At 35.6% G+C, this 22,078-nt stretch overlaps 2 protein-coding genes across 5 annotated transcripts in view; one reads left to right on the forward strand and one right to left on the reverse strand.

The window, feature by feature from the left end:
• The window catches only part of LOC121372717, a 24,306-nt gene extending 22,556 nt beyond the window's left edge, over window positions 1–1,750 (reverse strand). The window contains exon 1 of the mRNA XM_041499193.1: window positions 1,460–1,750. Coding sequence (XP_041355127.1) covers window positions 1,460–1,571 — 112 coding nt within the window. The 5' untranslated portion in view covers window positions 1,572–1,750. The remainder of the gene's footprint in view (window positions 1–1,459) is intronic.
• Window positions 1–15,133, forward strand: part of LOC121372718 — a 21,000-nt gene extending 5,867 nt beyond the window's left edge. The window contains exons 1-3 of one of the 4 annotated variants that reach the window (XM_041499194.1): window positions 1,420–1,558; window positions 12,257–12,700; window positions 13,565–15,133. In XM_041499194.1, the coding sequence (XP_041355128.1) occupies window positions 12,289–12,700; window positions 13,565–13,734 (582 nt within the window). In that variant the 5' untranslated portion in view covers window positions 1,420–1,558; window positions 12,257–12,288 and the 3' untranslated portion in view covers window positions 13,735–15,133. Of the gene's footprint in view, window positions 1–1,419; window positions 1,559–7,656; window positions 7,718–9,251; window positions 9,407–12,256; window positions 12,701–13,564 lie in introns of those variants that run through there. The other 3 variants (XM_041499196.1, XM_041499195.1, XM_041499197.1) reach the window with 3 other exon arrangements.
• The last annotated feature ends 6,945 nt before the right edge of the window (window positions 15,134–22,078 follow it).

The following is a 22,078-nucleotide window of genomic DNA, read 5'->3' on the forward strand; positions in this document are numbered from 1 at the left end:
GACAAATTAATTTAATTATATTATTTTTTCTCAAATACACATTATAATTATTCAGACTAAAATAAGGAAAACAACTTTCCTGTTTAACTAGTTTCTCTGTCTCTGTTCAGTTAATATTTTCTCAACTGCGTGTTTCTTCTGTAAAACTAAATGAACTCTGCAATCACTTCTGATTAAACTATTTACATAACCGACATTTATTCAGCAACTAGTTAACAACACACACACATTCCAGATGTCTATCCACTACACACTTCCAGCTCCCCACCCCCATTGGCGGCAGTCCATCTCAGATTACCACCAACGGACTGGACATTGTCATGCGTAAACAATTACGTCTAGCTACTTCTGCCAGCGTTGTTATTTCTTTGTAAGCCAAAACACCCAGCCAGAGATAGTTTACATAAAACACCATTGCTGGATGTAAACACTTAGAGCTAGCATGTGCCATTAGCGTGTCATGTGGTATGGCACCTAGGATTCAATCTCCTCAGACAGTTTACAGCCCACAACAATCCAGTGTTTATTCAGTGGAGCGATGATTTATGGAGGCACATTTAATATAAACTTAAACTTTTCAGCAACGAATAATTCCATGAACATCAATAAAAGAAAACACACCGATGACGACGACACTGAGTGAACAATTCTTGACATTTTTCTTCGTTGATAAAACTGGCACGCCGAAGGTTTTCTGACGTATTACGAGCAAATTAAATATTATATTGTTCGTGAATTTTAGCTATTACATTGTCTTTAAAAGGCATTTCAAACAATATCATTAAAATTATAGGGAACTTTTCACTCGTTCTTTCTTATTTCTGTTTATTGTTTAAATAGAACTATATTCCTATGTGTAATAATTGGTGGTTCTTTGGTCCACGTAGTAACACAGCTGACCTAGTTGTGTAAATTTTGAAATTCCAATTTAGGGTATGTAATAAATACAAAACTACATATATGTGGTTTTCTGATTTCTGTATTCCACGAGTGTATTTCCTGCCGGAAACCCCCTGCGGCATGGGGGTTTCCTGCAGGAAATACACTCGTGGAATACAGAAATCAGAAAACCACATATATGTAGTTTTGTCTATATATATATATATATATTAAACACATGTATGCGTATATATGTATGTATCCAAGATACAAGTATACCTTCATTGTTTAATACATTATACATTGGGGCTATTACATGTCCGCAGGTACAATATCTGGAGTGAGGTAGGGAGCAAAATCTTGAGTAGTAGGGACAATCTTGGTAGGGGGGGGAAGCCATATTTATATATTAAGTAGTAGAAAACCTATATTTTCGTACTGCAGGCCTGCTACAGACACATTTGCACACACCAAATGGGAAGATAACTGTAATCTGAGGCCAGCTTCACCGCGTCACGCGATAAACAATGGCGGATAAGGCCGAAGTACCCGTATGTTCGGTTCCGAGAATATTACTTACCGGCGTTTTGTGAATTTGTGTCCACTCGGAGTTCTTGCAGGCCGACACCACTTGTAGTGACAAATTTACTAGAAATTGGCGACTTCCAGTTGCCGTAAGGTGAAACAGCCATTTTAACCTGTGTTTAGTATAACTCTTGGTCTATCGTAGTTCAGGTCTATCGTGACTCGCAATGAATTACTGACGCCACTTGACCGGTAATAATACGTGCTGATTATCATGCAGTTGACGGCAAATGTATAAACACAAAGAAAAACGGTTTCTAGATGTTTCGTGTCCAAACCCGTTCGTACCATACCGTTTCGTAACCAATTAAATAATGTCATACATTACACCTAACATTTTTTTTTTTTTTTAAATACACAATTATAATTGTAGATGACCACAATCCGGAAATATCATATGTCCGCGCATGTAGACTGCCGTTTGACTGATTATTTTATGACAGACAGCATTATATCGGCTGAAGTTGATAGGAGACAGACAGCATGTATGATGTAGTTTACAAATATGTGTAACTTTCAGGCCTGTAGAACGACATCTCAAGTGAGGGTGGGGGACACTGTCTTTGAGGGGTCGTAGTTATGGTATGGCATCCGTCCGCCCGTTCGCCCGTGCATGCATTCGTAAACTTGTCGTTTCCGGAGAATACTATTTTTTGTATAAATTCATATAGGATCATCAAATCAAACATGCGAGTCAACTTGGGTCATATTTTTCAGAGAAAACTACACGAATTAAAATTTGTTTTGTTTAACGACACCACTAGAGCACATTGATTAATTAATCATCGGCATTTGATAAAATTTCTGGGGGCGGGACATAGCTCAGTCGGTACAGCGCTCGCTTGTTGCGCGGTCGGTCTGTGGTCGATCCCCATTGGGCTATTTCTCGTTCCAGCCAGTGCACCACGACTGGTATAGCAACGACCGTGGTATGTGCTATCCTGTCTAGGGATGGTGCATATAAAAGATCCCTTGCTGCTAATCGAAGAGTATACCATGAAGTGGCGACAGCCGGTTTCCTCTCAATATCTGTGTCCGACGCCATATAACCATAAATAAAATGTGTTGAGTGCGTCGTTAAATAAAACATTTCCTTTCCTTGATAATTCTGACTCGTATAGTCATCAGAGGAAACCCACTATATTTTTTCATTAGCATATATTTTTTATATATGCACTTTCCCACATACAAAGCACATACTACGACCTTTAACCAGTTTTGGTGCACTGGTTGCAACGAGAAAAAAACCAATCCGTTGAATGGATCCACCGAGATGGTTCGATCCTGCGACGAAAGCACCTCAGGCGAGAGCTCAACCGACTGAGCTAAATCCCCCCCCCCCCCCTACTACATGAGTGACCGTTAGATACATTTATATCAGATTATGTACGAGTTGTTTTAAAATGTACCTAACGAGCGAAAGGGCATCACAAATAGCAGTTTCAGATTAATTTATACACCAGAGCTATCAATTTCTGTATGCCTATATTTTTTATTTAAAACTGTTTAAAAGAAATAATTGGCCTACACTTTGTTAAAGGAAATTATTTCTTTAAACAATTTTAAATAACCCATATCTATATCTATATATATATATATATATATATATATGCATATATATATACATATATTATGTACATATAGATACACATACACACATATATATATATATATATATATATATATATATATATATATATATATATATATATTATATAAACATTTGTTTCAAATGAACAACCAGTAGACAATATATAGACAGTAGTTATATATATAACACATCAGACTTGTCTACTGGTTTATTTGTAAGGCTTTTCATCAACAATAAATTTAAGCAAGTATCTTATTAGAAAACTTTACAAAAACTTTAAAACTATTAATTTTATCAAGTCCTTTTTTATTCCTTAAACTTGCTGATATCGGATACATATTAACACATTGTATTAAAATGGAGGAACCTAAATTTAGTTTCCATACATGTTCCATGACCACACATACATTGCTCCCTTTAGCTACAGCTAGTACAGAACTTAGCCTTTTAAACCGGATACATCTCAAATTTACTTGGTCCCTCACCTTTGCGGTTCCATCTTCAGAACATTTTGTAGCATTATTTTTTATATATATATACAGTACATAAAATTGCCATTATTATTTTAATCGCCTAATCCCATGCAGGCCAGGACATAGTTTAATATGCAGTCGATCTACGATTGATTCCCGTTGGTGGTCCTATAGGGCTATTTTTCATTCCAGCCAGTGCTCTACAAGTGGTGTAACAAAGGCTACACTATTTATTATCCTGTCTGTGGGCTGATGCATATAAAAGATCCCTTATTGTTAATCGGAAAGAGTAATCCATTGTGTGACAGCAGCAGGTTTCCTCCCTAATATTATCTGTGTGATCCCTAAACATGTACGACTCTATATATCCGTAATTAAAATGACTTGAGTGCATTGTTAAATAAAATATTCCTTCCTTTCAAATCTAAAACAGTGTCAGTTACCTTTGACAAGAGGCACAGTTTCAAAGGCTATCACTTTCAACCTGATTAATAAACCAGTTTAAAACAACAAATTACTGTAAATGGTAACAATACATTGTTTTAATTTAAGACACACATTAACACAATGCAAATATCATTTGATCATTGGTTTATAATGATAATAGAAAAAGAAAATAATAAATATGTGTTGTCTATTGTTTCTCGATATAATTTTATTGATTTTGTAAAGTCTGTTTTTATTAGAAAATAGAGATCCTGGTAAAAAAAAAAAGGATTAAATCCAAGTGTTATCAATGTCATCATCACATACTGAATAGCACCAATAATATTGCATATGGTAGTTTGGAAAGTCAGTGAAAAAGGTTCTGGTATCCTTCTTATGCACAGAAACATGAGATACTGTAGAAAAGAATCGCTGAATCTGATACCAGTGTTCTCCTTAGCATCCCTTAATTCACCCTAAAACTTAAACGCCCTTAATTCATCGTGAAAGGCCCATTTTTCATCCAAGAGTTGCCGGTTCTCTTTTTGTCCATAAACAGGGATCACTGATACCTAGAAAAAAATATGAAAATTGGTAAATTTCTATGATATATAAGTATGAAAGTTTTATATTGTGTACATATTAGTACTAGTAACTATAGCATTTTTTGACTGTATCATGTAAGCCCAAGATGTTGGTCAAGGACATATATATTGAATATTATTGAAATATTTGAATACACATAAATGTATTTGTGAAGACATATTGACATCTGTCACTGATGACAATAATACTTATAAATACAATCAGCTCCCCTTTTCTTTCTTTATTTGCTGCAAACAAATTCAGATAACTTATATAATAAATGCATGTAACATAATTTATGTTTTTAATAAAATATGGTGGCTATCACCAACTTGTGGATCAATATCCAGTTTTATTATTATTATTTATTTATTTTTAATCCCACCCTGAAATGTTTATACCTTTTATTTTATTATTAAAAAATCAACTTACACATTACAAATACACCTGTGGATCACTTCTTCAATAAAAAAAAGAGTAAAACATTATAATTAACATATAATATAATTAATAAATGGAAATATTTCAGAACCATTTTCATATGAAACAGTATATATATGCTTGATTGCACACACACACACACACCTCCCTGTTATTTAATTAAAAATATAAATACTCCAGCCACCTACATATTTTATGGCATAATACAATATAAAATTAATTCAGATTTTTGTTTTACCCACTATAATGGATCTGTCTATACAAACAAAAAGTTACATAAAACGTTGTTTGTCGATTGACTGGGTAGGCCTACTGTTCACAGGGTATCTTAGTTCACCAAGGTAAACATCTACGGTCCGTTTTTTAACATTTTGACATTTATTGGACCCGATGTTTACAATGTTAATAGCAAAAACAAGCGTGCGTTTTCCGCCCAGATTTCAGGCGGAATCGATACAACCATGGAATTAATTATTTCTTGGCGAAATATGAGATGTACTAACAAATATAAACACTTACTGTATAAAGAAAACCTCCCGACTTACGTTTTACGTATAAATAGACAGTTTGTCCAAATAGTAATCCTGCATTAATCCAATTGTCAGTTACGAACAAAATCTCGAATATTCCCGCCGGCCATTATGTGCATATTTAAAATGTGATTGAAAACTGTTGGCGGAATCGGATTATTTTTATTATTCGTCTCTGGTTCACGAGTTTCTCCACGATAATAATAATAATAATAATAATAATAATAATAAATAAACTAATTAATGAATAATATTTTTTTTAAATCAGTTAATAAATAATAAATTAATTAATAATAACAACTAAATAATATAATAAATAAATAAATAATTAATACTTAATAAATAATAATATAATAGTAAATTACTGAATAATGTTAGTAATTATAATAAATAACATAACAAATAAATTATTGATTTAATAATAATAAATTAATTATTGATTTAATAATAATAAATTAATTAATTAATTTAATAATTAATTTAATTATTAACTAAATGAAAACGTGTTTTTTTTCATTTATAAATGTTTCCATTACACACACACACACGCACACACACTTATATACACACAAGACAGAGGGGGGTTGGGGGAGACAGACATAGAAAGATGAAACGGGGTAGCAAGAGATCACACATTTGCTTGTTTCTTGTTGTTTTCTTGTTAATGTGCATTATTCGTTATTAATGTGCTTTATTCGTAATTTAGTGTGCTTACCCATGTTTAACACACACTGGTATGAGGCAGTTGTCTCAAGCAGCAATTGTCACCAAGTCACACTTATGAATTAATTACATTCAACAACAGTTAATATTCAAATGGTTACGTAGGAATCAAAATACACATTGGTTTAGCCAATGTGCAGACAGGCACAAGGCAGTTATCACAAGCAGTCACAGTTATACATTAATTATTACAATAAATGTTCATCTGGTTACTAGGCAATCCTCAACAACACAGTTCATGTTAAATTAGTCAAGTAGGAATAAATTATCACGAACAGCAGTTGTCATCAACAGTATGAATGAAACACATCAGTGCAATACAACTGTTGTTGAGGATAACCTCGCAACCATATGACAATGTTTTGTAATTAATGCATAAGTGTGACTTGATGACAATTGCTGCTTGTGATAACTGCCTTGTACCTGTCTGCACATTGCCTAAACCGATGTGTACTTTGATTCCTACTTAACTGTTTGAACATTAACTGTGTTGTTGACAATTGCCTCACAACCATATGAACATGTTTTGTAATTACAATGCTGTGCAGATTTGTTATGTAACTACATATGACTTATAGTACAATTTTTGAAAGTAGTTAAATTAATGTTTCAAGGAATAAATTAGATGGAGCTGACAATCATTATAACATTTTAGATTTACATGTATAAAATATTTTCAACAGCCAGTTTAACTTTCAAATTGTTTTTCCCCCATTTCTTTGTGTGTCTATTCACCTTTCCCCAGAACTTGCTATAAAAGATTAATATAAATATTATGAAAGATTAATGAAACTATTATAATCAATGATTTTTTAGGTTGTGGGGTTGGGCGCTGTGCATGTTAATTACAAGAAATTTATATTAATTCTTTTTTTTTTTTAATTAAATAAAAACCCTAAAATAACTAATAACCAGTAATTATAGCTAAAAAAAAAAAAAAATTAAAACAAAAAGAAGAGTAAAAATTAATAATAAATAAATAAATAAATAAATAAAACCCTTAAAATAACTAATGACCTACAATGATAATTAAACTAAGATTTTTTTTAAAGAAAAAAAAGAAGAGAAAAACCTTTGAAACACATGTAAGCAATGGCCTGTAATAATAATATTTTAAAAAAATACTAATAATTTTTAAAAAAGTAAATAAATGAAGGCCTTAAAATAAGTAATGACCTGTACTGACAATCATTATTTTTCTAATAATAATAAAAAAGAATAATACACCCCAAAACTTGAATGTGATATTATTATTAATAATGCATATAATGCAACCCACACAAAGCACATATATAGAAACATAAATAACAAAATAAATAATCAATTCCATTCAGTTCAACAATATTTCTTTTTATTGCTTGATACGAATAATTCTCGTTCCGCAATATTTTCATTCCGCATTTTCGATGTGCCAGGATAAAAATAGCTTTCAAATGTCTAAATGTGTCATCTTCAAACATCTAATCCTGGAAAGGTTACCAAAGGTATTGTACTTAATATTTTTGTCTGAAATTTATTAAAATATGTTGTTGTACGTGTTGAGGCTCTTAAATAATGCACATATGCCTGATTTTATTAAATCGTGATTGCAAATGGAAAATTCGATCCAATGGATAAACGTTACGGCACAGCAATAAACATCACAATAATAAATATCGTGCCGGAGACGTTTATCTTGATGAACTAAGGGTATCTTTGTTTCCATGTCAGTTTGGTGGGGGCTTTTATTATTATTTTTTATTTTTATTTTTATTATCTTTTCAATTTTCATTTCAATAAATACTGACGTGTATTAGTATTACGAATGAATAACATACAACAAACCTTGTATAAAATGACGATCTCCGTTGTGGGATGGGCAAAGTTGATTGTTGTCAGCTTTAACTGTTTAACGTTTCGCTTCCACTGTATTTGATGAAACTAATTTCATAATCCTTACTACAGTGACTTGTGCATCTAACAACAACGTATGAAATTACCATGACAAAATACCATTCATCAAAACTAGTCTACACTGATTTAATTGACGGAAAAACATTCGCTTGTTCATTACTACTAATGCCAGTATTGTCAACTGGTTTCTTGCCTACCAGCGCTCACGCGGTATCACGTGATCAAAACATGTGACGTCACCGTGGCTTCTCCTATTTGTTTATATTTGAAACTAAATCCAGCATCCATTTATTTACAAATAAATTTAAACTTCTTGTATTTATTATTTATTTTATTTTACTTAACATTTATTATTATTATTATTATTGTTATTATTATCCCCCCTGGCCCCCCATTCCGGATGGGGAAGTGTGATTGCAGTTTTAGTAAAACACTCAACTCGTTAAAAATAAAAGACTGTGTAGGTTGCACTATACCAATTAATTTCCGGCTGGGTCGAAGTTCAACTTTTGATAGAGAAGTTAACACCACAAGTCCTGTGATTGGTTATAAATGTGAGTGTGTTGGTTGTAAAAAAAATTAGTTTCATCTGGGCTAAAAATGTATGCAATTTTATTTGATGTAGTACCACCGTGTCAAGTAGCCTTGTGCTTGGAACATGTATGGGGTACCTGTAAAAAAAAGTACTAAAATTTTGTGCGAAACTAGGGGTGTTGCAGAAACATCTGGTTATACCGAAAATGAGCCATGAAAGGTACCATTTTCTGCAGTTAATACTTTGAGGTAGGCGTTGTAGTACTGATATTTATGGGTCACAGTTTGGTTGATATATTGCATATAGTGTTTTTAAACACAAACGTTAACATGGTCGCCTATGGGATTTGAATTGGTATAGTCCAACCTGTATGATGGAGACTAACTCGTTTATTATAAAACATGTTCTTTGCAATAATCCGAAATACTGAAGACATAAAATATTGTCAACATATTAATTAGTTTTGTAAAATAAATAAAATTTGTAGAAGCAATTTCAACATACATTAATACATAATTATGCTCATATTATAACAAATTCATGAATGTGTATGGTTATTTTTTGTTTTGTTTCGGTTTGTTTTTTTGTAAATCGTCAGGCATACTTTTATAGGTTACAGCTTTCACGCTTTCCTTGGTGTAGACTTCTTCAAGTTCAAGACACTACTTATAATGTTTACAAACATTAATATATTATCTATGTATACGATTTGACATCTTTACGGAATGGTTCTATGCTTACTCCTGTAAGTTTAGACATTGTGTTAAGCTCATTGACCTCGTGTGCTGTTGCTCCGGCATTTACCGTAAATCCTTGAATAAAGGCTTTCCTTGACTGAGGTCGACGACAGTCACTTTTCGCACCCTTGTTTTGACGGCTATTATATATAACGGGCGCAGCCATTTTGTACCATCCCAGTGAATACGCCCTCTGGTGGTTACGTAATACCTAACGTGTCACGTCAGGAATTAGTCTTCGAATTGAAGAAACAAAACATACCTGATTTTTGCGGATGCATCGCAATGTTCTGTAATAATATCTATCCCAGTAACACAGCAACGTGTATATGTGGTTTATTTTTCAATACAAAATAAACCACCATTGTCAAAGTGTTGAAATAACTGTATTATATTTTGTATATAAATTAACCAACGAACTGAAATAATAGTTGGAGTGTTTTCTTGCTTGACGTCACAAAAATGAAACAAAATGGCTGCCCCCAGTTAGCAGGAATAATCACGTTTTTTTATTAATTCTAAAATTACGCGTTTTTCATTTGTTAAAAGTGTCAGTATGTGTTGGTGGTCCGGGTATGCATCTTTCCAACACATGAGTTGGGAGTTTAGTCTACCTTTAATATGGAAACGTCATGTACCCAGTTTAATGTTATTGTAAGGAGATGCAAAGTGACATCATTAGAATGCTGATGTCATTCAAATTAAAAATTAGTTATATTATTACAGTACTTCGCCACATTAAAATAAAAACTGATCTGCTAACCTTGACCCCTGTCAAATTTCTATAACAAGCAGACAACGCTGTTTACAGGTTGGTATTTTTTAATTTTTCATAATTCTGGACAAAATATTAATTTTAAGTTTTAAAAGATGAAAGAAATAAAAAAGTACCTTTTGTCAGATATATCATATAAAAAAATTACCATTGGATATGTTTTATTTATTGTGTACAATGCCAAAATAATGGTCTGAAAAGTGACTGTCGTCAACTTAGAGGCCTGCCTTGATTAAGAGACCAGATCTCAGAACGTCGCAAAATAAATGGAGCTCCGTGGTCTAATGGATAAGCTGCTGGACAATCAAGCTGACAACAGTGGTTCAAATCCCGTCAAAGCTGGCTCACACATTCATTCATCCTTCTCATCTATCACCTTCTGCCTATCATTCTCATTATCTTAATATAAAAAAACCTTTATAATTTCTCCCACGATTTCGATCTGTTTCGACCCTTTCTGTCAGTTTCCTCCCGACTGTCTTCTGAGCTGTCCACAGCATCGCTTACCTGTGTCAACTTCCTCCACGGGTGCAGTCTTTTTTGTATTTCCCTGCACCCACCTGGCATCCTCGTCCTCTGCCGCTATTAAAGCTGGTTTGACCCACGGCACTAACTAATGACTGCTGGTAGTAGGGGTGCATAGTAGGTGGTTACAAGTGCCTCTTAACAATGCCAGAAGTAACTACTGAACACTCCCCGAAGTGGTCAGACTAAGCCCACAGCTAAAAGCTGATGGGGAATGGCAGGTGTGTGGCACAGATAGCCACAAGAGACAAGCACCTGTTGCGGTTGGAGAGATAAGGACTGGGATGTGGATGTGGACAGCGAAAGAAGTTGAAAGATAGGAGGAGTTGCCAGATCGGGAGAAGAAATGAGATGGAATTCGTAGGAGAGAAAGGAAAGGGGTTAGTTTTTTTAAAAATGGAAGCTTGCCTTGAATAGAAGCCTGCCTATTTCTGCTATTCTAGTTTTGTCCGGTGATGATGACGTTGGCGACGAAGACGAAGTCTGTATTGAAATTGATATCGACAGCATCATCATCAGCATCTGGCCTGGTGTTTATAAAACTTTTAGAGTCTGGACTCGAGACTCTAATAAGACTGAGACTGTAATGTCATGACAATGTCATACAAATTTTATGTGTGTGATGTCATTAAAGATTGAAACGTTTTATAAGCACTGGCCCGGGAGTTGTCAGAATTAACTTTATTTTAACAGTGACAACATCAGCAGCTGTGAAAAATATAACTTTCTTTTAACAGCGAATGCATTGGCAGTTGTGGAAATTTTACTTTTTAAAACATTACATTAATTTTGGTACATTTGTATTTATTGTATGCCCGTTTTCTGGTTTTGTTAATAAAAGTTTGAACATATAATAATCTTGATCTTCAATACCACACAGTCTCTAAACAAAAGAATGTGAGATAGATGATCGACTTTGTTATCCATTAAAATACCGGTATGTTAGAAACTGCTGTATGAAACAAATAGAAGCTTGCCCTGAATAGAGGCCGGGTGATTTATTTGACGAATAATACTTTTTATTTCTTTTAATATTGAAAATTTAAACAAAATATTTTGACTAAAAAGTAAAATTATGAAAAATAAATAACGTCAATGTCCCTAACTGCGTTATTCTTCCAACTGCATTCAGTTTGTTTTCTTATGCATGGTTCGTGCAGTCAGCATCCGAATTGTTGTCGTCTGCTTTTCTTTCATATGTGAGGTTTTTTTTCACACATAGCTAGACCAGGATTTATGTTACACATGCAAGCCACAAGATTCCATCTATGCAAATAACATCTTTACACTATGTTTTACTACAAACTGTATAGACTTTTATTGGTTGATATACCGTACCTTTGTCAGACACCCACTGGCCAAATTTCCTTTGTGCTAGTACAGAGGGTGGGGTTATTAAATAAAAATCCATTCGTTTGTTCATTTATTCATTCTGTTTTTAAAAACTTTGTAAGTGGTACTTTAAAAACATTTTTTATAAAAAGAGGAATAATGTAAACTTTACATTTATGTCAATCTTAAAAACGTTTCTAAATTATGTTTCTCTTTGTCTTTCCAGAAACAATTAATTGACACTCGTCTGACGGCATTATGGACTATTTAAAGTCAATATTTGGTACGGGTGATCAGAAATCACCACTGTCATTTGATTCTAAACCATCTTTTTCCACTGAAAGTGTCCAGCCTTCTGCCTCCAGTTTGGTCACAGCGAAGCAGGACGTCTCATCCAATATTGTTACACCAGGACTGTCAAACAATGAGAAACACACTTTTGTCGACATGGTAACTGACACTGTAACCGAAGCTGGAGCCATCATAAAGCACTATATTACAAGAGTTGTGCCCCTTGAAGAAGGAGACTGCTTAAGCTGTAAGCTGATTGGTGTGTCAGTACTGTGGGGTGCTGCTAGTTTTGTCGTGATTCAGGGTAGAAAGGCACGAGAGAAATACACTGGCTTTAGGAGAGTTACTTTCTTCATTCATGTGGGATTCTTATCATCAGGTAACAATAAACATAACAATAAATGGCTTTAACACCCCACACCCAAAATATTAAAAAGCATCATCCACAACCTATCATTCTAAAGAGTCGTAGAGTCTAAAATCACGGGGGGTGTAGTGAAAAAAACAACTGTGTTTACAGTAAGATGGGGTCTTTCTTGAGATCGCCAAAACAACATTTGTAAACTTAATTGGCATTTGTTAGCTGGAAATGTTCTTCCCTGGAGGTTAGATGAGTTGATCTAAATATGTTGGGGTTGGTGTTTGTTTACCATGTATACATATACCTGTAGAAAAACAATATTAAATGGTTGTTAAAGGTAAAATCAGCAACGTTTAGGGTCTATCCTGGTGAACACTACAATAGGGGCGAGATGTAGGCCAGTGGTAAAGCGCTCGCCTGATGCACTGTCGGCTTAGGATCATTCTCCATCAGTGGGCTATTTCTCACGACTGGTATATCAAAGGCCATGGTATGTGTTATCCTGTCTGTGGGAAAAATGTAACAGTTACCTTTCTAAGACTGTGTCAAAATTACCAAATGTTTGACATTCAATAGTCAATGATTAATACATCATTGTGCTCCAGTGGTGTTGATAAACAATAAAAAGTTAATTGTCAGTTTATGTTAGATAAGAAATTAAAATCCACAGAATTCTTGTTTGTATTTTTCAGCAGTGCACAACTTAACACTAGCTGACATTCCCTTCTCCAGGTAGATACTGTTCCGTTAAGATTTGTTGTTATTTGGTTTACAAGCGAACTTGTTTGTGGTCATGAAGATGTAAACAAACATTATAATTATAAACCATTAATTATTATTCTACTTAATGCTCTGGGGGGTTTTCTTCTAATTTTTCTACAGGTCTGTTTGTCTTGGGTATGGCACGGTTATTGGACAAGAGTATTTTTGAGAAGGATAAAGGAAATAAAAAGAGTATTCTGGAAATGACAATTTCAGACCTGAAGGCAATCCAACAGATATTTAAAACACCAAGTAAAGACACAACCACAAGAGAGCATCCTGGCGATTGAAATATAGTCCTGAGTGTGTATTGTCTAAACTGTTTATAACAGACACTGATATATAGTCTTATGTGTGTATTGTCTAAATTGTTTATAACAAGCACTGAAATATAGTCCTGAGTGTGTATTGTCTAAACTGTTTATAACAAACACTGAAATATAGTTCTGAGTGTGTATTGTCTAAACTGTTTATAACAAACACTGAAATATAGTCCTGAGTGTGTATTGTTTAAACTGTTTATAACACACTGATATATAATCTTATGTGTGTATTGTCTAAACTGTTTATAACAAACACTGAAATATAGTCCTGAGTGTGTATTGTCTAAACTGTTTATAACAAACACTGAAATATAGTCCTGAGTGTGTATTGTCTAAACTGTTTATAACAGACACTGATATATAGTCTTATGTGTGTATTGTCTAAACTGTTTATAACAAACACTGAAATATAGTCCTGAGTGTGTATTGTCTAAACTGTTTATAATAGACACTGATATATAGTCTTATGTGTGTATTGTCTAAATTGTTTATAACAAACACTGAAATATAGTCCTGAGTGTGTATTGTCTAAACTGTTTATAACAAACACTGAAATATAGTCCTGAGTGTGTATTGTCTAAACTGTTTATAATAGATACTGATATATAGTCTTATGTGTGTATTGTCTAAATTGTTTATAACAAACACTGAAATATAGTCCTGAGTGTGTATTGTCTAAACTGTTTATAACAAACACTGAAATATAGTCCTGAGTGTGTATTGTCTAAACAGTTTATAACAGACACTGTGGAATTGCAGTTGATTTGTTTTCAGTTTCTGTGCAGTGTGGCAAAGCCACAAAACTAATAACTATTGTGTGAAAATTTCACCCAGTAGTCTTATAGACATGGGCAACAGGAGCAGGATTCAGATTTAACAGTGATGATGCATCAAATTGTTAATTGCCTTCTTCATATATCTTAAGGCCCAGAAAATTAAACCGTCTTATTTTGTGTTACTAATTATTGGTCGTCATACTTGAATGGAACTCCTGAAAGTTGTTTCGTTACAAAGATAAAACATCTTTCACTTCTTTATTTTTAATGGGTGTTGTTGAAGGTTGCCGTTTTGCCTTTCCTCCTGACCATAGTACCCAAACAAAACCTCCATTGGTCTAAGCCAAATGGCCTTACCCTTTAATTTGCCAAATTCGAGGTCAGCAGAAGTATTATATGAGATGACATCACCCACTGTGGTTCCCTTTGGAATGTTTGGGGCTTAAAATGATCTAAAATGCATCTTCTTCAATTGTCATACAAATTTAGATTTGTTTTTACACAGCGATAATTATTTTTATAAAGCAACAGTATGTTTAGTAATGTAAATTGATTCATGACTGTCACTAATAAAAACTTTGAAAGCAAAATGTCCTCATGAGAAGTTGAAATGTTTATGGGTTCCAGCAAGTTAAAAAACCACAAAAAACACCCCACATTACGCATGTAGTGTATCATTGTATTATGGCGAAATAGACTTGACCGTTGACATCTTAAATTTGGGTCACATCTACTCGGAATTACTAGAGGATTAGCATAATTTAAATTGTACATGTATATCGTTTCTACACATGTACGTGCATATGTGTGTCGAAAATAAAGGCTTTTAGAGAAAAAAATAGCTCGGGTAATAAATAGAATAATAAACTCGACACCAGTTACTATCAAATTGATGTCCCCGATAAAGCTCGTGACAAGTGAAAATTATTTCACTCTGGACATAAATTTGATAATAACTTGTAACTCGTTTATTATCCTCTATTATCCACATAGTTCAAGATATTCGTGGACATATAAGCAGTATTACATATGCGTAATAATGATTTCACGTGCACACCGAATGTCGTCATTTTGGGAAGTGACGTCATAAGTTAATGCGACTTCCCCAGTCTGTGTAATCGCTAGCATCAAAGAAAAGCTATGGGGCAGCCCTGGTGAGCTCCATTTGACGATCCAGTTCATTGATGCAGCACATATTAGGGTTTAGTGAGCATATGAAACCGAACGAGAAGAAGAAGAAACGTTTTGACATGGACCTTGTTATTCATTAAAACAAAATATTATGTATAATGTGGATAATAAAGAAATTATTACACTTGCATAATGAAATGCTAAAAACAGGTCCGTCACAAATGGTTCATATGCTGTGTAAGATCTTCAACCTCATTTTGGTGAACGGCATTTTCCCAGATTCATGGAGATTAACTTCTTAAAGGGACAGTCAACTCCAACAAGAGCCTTATGTGTTGAAAAGACGCATACCTGGACTACCAACACATACTGACACTTTAAGAAATGAAAAACGCGTAATTTTAGAGTTAATGGAAAAAACATGATTATTCCTGCTAATTGGAGGCAGCCATTTTGTTTCGTTTTAGTGGCGTCCGGTGCTATAGCTTGGGGCGAAGTGACGTCAGCTTCGACCAACTCCTGTATGCACAGTGTAAACAAACGCTCTAGTTTACGACAAGGCGCTTCGCTTTCATCAACCTGACTTGTAAAACAACATAAATGACTTTATAGTATAATAAACTATTTAACTAAATATATTTCAATTGGCATCAATAGAACGAAATGGAGTTCTAGTATTTTTCTCTTCTAAAAAATCCAAAGAAAAAATACATATTATTAGGCCTATTCTAGTGTTGGAGCAAAAACGACCACTCACGATATCTATGTGATAATTTTCTTTTCTTTGAGACTACGTAATTGGTCAGGTTTGTGATTTTAGGTGGGAAAGTCTACTTAATAAAGGTGTTTTACAGAATTATTTACAGTAATAAGGCAGGACGGCTGATAATGTACATTACGATTTTAGGTAATGTATAGATAGATAGATAACTAGTTTAACGTGCTCATATACCACTAGGCTTTCGAACACGCCCATCTAGAGTCCGACCTTCAATAAGATCGGTGGCCTGACTCGGGATTGGGTGGGGGGTAGAGTTAAAAATCGGCAGAATTTTGAAAATAGCAATTAGTAAAAAAGTTAATAGAATTTAATATAATTTTTTTTTAAATTAGAAGCCAAAAATAAAAAGTATTGACTGCTTTGCCGAATATTTATATAATTTGGAGCATTTTAGAAGGACAGTCCAAACATAAATAAGAGAAAGAAGAGAGGATCGGATTATTTAATAATATTTAAAAAAGAAGTAATTTCGACATAAAATTTTGAACGAAGGTCTAAAAGTTTAGTCTGATCTATATGTCCGTGTGAGTGACCTCGTTAAGGCCGTTAGGGTGCACAGCTTGTAGGGACGAGATGGGTTGCATCCTATCAAGAACACCCCTAAATTGACAGTCATTAGATGTTGAAGGTGTTGTGCTGTGCTGAAATACAGATCTTGAGAACCACAGGTACAGGCCACGGAAAGAAAATACCAATTAACTAAGAAAACACTCCGATTATTATTTCAGTACGGGGGTTAATTGTATGGATTGCATGTCCCAAAAACAGTTATCGATTTGACACTTTGGCAGCCACGTTTATTTTGTATTGAAAAATAATAGTATACAGGGTTATTGCCTGGCTTACTGGGATGAATACGTTATTACAGAAACATTGCATTGCCGATCCGAATCCAGAAAATCATGTGGTACGTTACCAGCAACATTTGACCTCCCTAGATTCTTCAGGACCGCTACATTCGGGTGACACGTTACTACTGCCACCTCCACAGCCGCAGCAATACCAGGTTTGCGCAGGATACACAACTACTGTAGGAATTCGCCAGAGAGGCGTCGATTCACTGCAGTGGTGGGATGGTACGAAAATGGCTGTGAGTCCCGATTTCTGCTATCATATAATAACGTGTCACAAATTTGCAGGAAACAGTTAGTGTATTAATCACACACTAACTATATGATTATACTTGTTGATATTAAGCAATATTGTGCACCTGAATGCACAGGGCTACAATATATCGTTTAAATATGCATACCAGTCCAAAAGCCTTGCGCGAGCATCCCTTTTAACACCCTTCATAGAAAAAGGAGATGAATACAATTAGGTAATTACAGAGGTATTGCTTAATCGTGGTTGGAATAAGAGTGAATTCTGGCGCACTTTGGCCCATTCAATTAAACATGTCCAAAGTTACGAGGTGTCACCCTCCCAAGAGGGGATGGTGACGTCACAGCACGTTAAGATGAATTTTGATTGGCTTACTAATGGCTATTTTAAAAACTGGGGAAATCCCATACAGCGCCAACGTCCAAAACCAGGAAGTTCCCGAGAATGGACAATTAGGTAATCTCGTGGTTGGAATAAGAGTTTCTGGCGCACTTTATTTTAGAAGAGGGTGTCACCCTCCCAAGGGGGGGGGGGGGGCGTCTTTTTTACTAATGGCTTTTGTTAAAAGTGTTTCATTCATATTAAATTATTATATTTAAAATAATTTCAATATAAGATTAATATGTGAACAGACATAGCACATGTAAACAATAATTACATTTATGTTATGACGACGCAGAAATGCATTAACCGTTCCATCGCCCCTATATGAGATGGACTCGTCTAGAGGGTATATAAACCGAAAATTCACCCCATTTTATTGCACAAAACTGACTCGTAAGAGAAAGGACGTCAAGTCATTTACTCGTAAGAATGACGCCAGTTTATGAATCTATTTGCATTTTGTTTCAAAATGAATATAATGGTTATTAATTATAAGCATCTATATCGGAATCGACTGCTCGTTGTGCCTGACTGAATGGAGATGTAGATTGTCTTCTGAGGAGGTCATTCAGTGTTCATCTCTATACATTTAAATCACGGTAATGGAAAAGCGTCCCCAGCCCTCAATGTCCACACACGTCTCGAGATAGGAATGAGATAAGCTAGCTCTACTCATTCATGGGGTATTTTCTCATAAGGCATGACATAAATATAAATGCTATAGTACAATAGACATAATAGTATAATTATCTCGCGTTAGTCACTAATCAAAATCTGAGTTGTACCCCTTGATTGCAGATTATGGAGCACAAAGCAAAGAGAGGATGCTACAGGTGTGAACTGTGCAAGCAGACTTTTACCCAAAGATGAGGTTTACACTGACACAAGCAGACGGCTCATGCCCACCAAAAATTCAGCTGTCAGAATTGCCACCTCACCTTTACCAGGAAGGACACTCCAACGTCAGGTCAAGAAGAATCACAAACATCAAGTGGGAGATGCAGCAGACAATGTGGATGAACCGCCATGAACAGGCATTGGGCGGTACTGTCGCCATGAACAGGCATTGGGCGGTACTGTGAGGATTCATACTATCCAAGGCGAGGGCATACAGAAGTATGACCCAATGGCATTTCTGAAGAGCACTTACGAGAAGTTAAAACTATCTTGAAGCAAGCCCTCAAAGACAGAGGAGCACTCAAATGGTATTTAGCCATGAATGTAAAGATGACCAGACGAAAAGGTGAGACCACCGATATAGCTGAGCCACACTTAAGAGGAATGTGTTGGACAGCACTGAAGTTTAAAGATCTAGATGGAGCCATGAGGGAATCCATGAAGAAGATTTTTACATCCTACATTGAATACCAATAAGCCACTCAAGGGATCAAGCTATATTCCTTTCACCATGAAACTCCGATCTAAGCACGCCTTCATCAATGTCAAGAACAGAGATCAGAAATGCTTCATGTAGTCATGTGACTAACTATACTCAAGACATTACTCAACTAGACTTCACAGGGATCACATTTCCAGTCAAGATGGTGGACGTTTCCAAGTTTGAGACACAGAACAACATTTCCATCAACGTGTTTGGTTATGAAAAGGGAAATGTATTTCCTATTCACGTGTCCAAACACCCTTTTGATCAACATGCGGACCTGCTGATGATTTAGGATAGTAAAAAATCACATTATTGCTGGATCAAGGACCTGAGTCGTCTTTTAGGTGATAGAACGAACCACAATGGTAAAACATTCTACTTTTCTTAGGGGCCGTCGATAATTTTCAACATTTTCACAAGTGTACAAAGAGTACACTTGACCCCCCCCCCCCCCCTCCTAAAAGTACATTCATTTTCAAACAAAGTGTACGCTGGCCCCTTAAGCCCCTCCGCCCCCCCCCCCCCCCCCCCCCCCTCCTAAAAGTACATTCATTTTCAAACAAAGTGTACGCTGGCCCCTTAAGCCCCTCCGCCCCCCCCCCCCCACCCCGCACACGGTTTGTATGCTCGTGAAAATGTTGAAAATTATGGATGGCCCCTTACTGTCTCCATGGATTCACTAAAGAGCGACTAAAAGACCATGTGCCTGTTTGTCAGATACACGGACCCCAGAAGGTGGAACTCCCCAAGGAAGAAGACAAATGGTTGTATTACAAAGATACCTAGAAACAACTGAAAGTACCCTACATCCTCTACGCTGACTTCGAATGTTTACAAGTACCAGTTCGACATGTGAGAAACATCCAACCTCATCCTATAGTGAGCAAACCACCAGTCACATGCCTTGTGGATTTTCTTACAAAGTGGTGGGTCTAATGCAAGAACACTGTAAACCGCCAGTGGTGTACCGAGGATCCGATGCAGCAGATAAATTTCTGGAATGCATGGTCCAGGAGCAGGCAGAGATTGAACAAAAGTTCAAACATTGTGAGCCTTTACATATGACAGGAAGGGATTGCCACATCTGCAAGAAGGAGATAGGAGAGGATCGAGTGAAGGATCATCGTCACATGATTGAGGAGCAGCTCATAATGGGTGCAACATCAACTATAAATTCACTAGGCGCATCCCTGTCGTTTTCCATAACTTGAGAGGCTATGACAGTCATATCATCATGCAAGCCATAGGCAAAGTGGAAAACAAACAGTTGAACTGCATGTATGGATTTTACTGACTCGTTCCAGTTTACCAACACATCTCTTGAAAAACGTATAGCCAATCTAGCCAAGGAAGGAATTTCAAAATTCAATCATATGAGTCAGTATTTCAGTCAAGATAAATTTCCTTTACTACTCGAAAATAAGTCTACCCATACGACTATTTTGATTCAGAAGAAAAATTCAGAGAGACCCAACTTCCTCCACAAGAAGCTTTCCTAAGTTCACTGACTGGTGAGACTATCACAGATGAAGACTATGAACATGCCCAGATCATATGGAACGACTTCAACATCAAAAATCTTGGAGAATATCACGATTTGTATGTAACTACCGATGTTCTAGCATTGGCTGACATGTTTGAAAATTTTCGAGACATCTGTCTGAATTACAGTCAGATTCTGCTCACTTCTATACGTCACCAGGTCTGGCTTGGCAAGCCACTCTGAAAATGACAGGTATATGTCTGACATTGATCAACATCTCTTCATTGAAAAAGGATTGAGGGGTGGTATCTCATTTATTGCTCATCGCTATGCCAAATCTAACAACACCCATCTTCCAGAGTTTAACCCTGAACACCCTGAAAGTCATATCTACTTAGATGCAAACAATCTATATGGCTGGACCATGTCACAGCCACTACCTGTACGGGGATTTCACTGGCTTGACGAGACACATAGAACAGTTGGATATTGCCCCGGTGCCAGATGATGCATCAGAAGGATACATCTTGGATCTCGACTACCCCCATGAACTCCACGACCTGCACAATGAATATCCATTAGTCCCCGAGAAACTCAAGGTCACTGAAGAGATGCTATCTACATATGCCAAACATTTGTTAGACGAAGTGAACTTGAAGGGTACATCCACCGAAAAGCTCATACCTAATTTGCTGCCAAAAGATAAATATGTGGTTCACTACCGCAACCTGAAATTCAATCTCTCCTTGGGAATGAAGCTGACCAAGATTCACAGAGTGATGGTCTTTAAACAACTGCCATGGCTGAAAGCTTACATAGAGTTTAACACAGAAAAAACAAAGGCTGCCAAAAATGATTTTAAAAAAGACTTTTTTAAACTGATGGATAATCCAGTCTTTGGAAAAACTACGGAAAACCTGAGGAAAAGAGTGGATATCAAACTCGTTAACAACAAGAAGAGAGCATGCAAACTGGTGGCCAAACCCAATCCATGCTTTCTGGATCTTTAATGAAGACCTGGTGGCTGGCCATCGGCTAAAACACAGGCTGTATTTGAACAGAACAATCTACGTTGGATTCACCATTCTAGATATATCCAAGATTCACAGAGTGATGGTCTTTAAACAACTGCCATGGCTGAAAGCTTACATAGAGTTTAACACAGCAGTCTGAAGTCAAAAATGTATTCTCTCGTCTACCAAGAGAAGAGCAAAATGATGGAAGAAAAGTGTCATTAGAAATCATACTAGGCACAAACAACATAAACA

Source organism: Gigantopelta aegis, chromosome 4, assembly GCF_016097555.1.
Source record: "Gigantopelta aegis isolate Gae_Host chromosome 4, Gae_host_genome, whole genome shotgun sequence".
Taxonomy (NCBI): domain Eukaryota; kingdom Metazoa; phylum Mollusca; class Gastropoda; order Neomphalida; family Peltospiridae; genus Gigantopelta; species Gigantopelta aegis.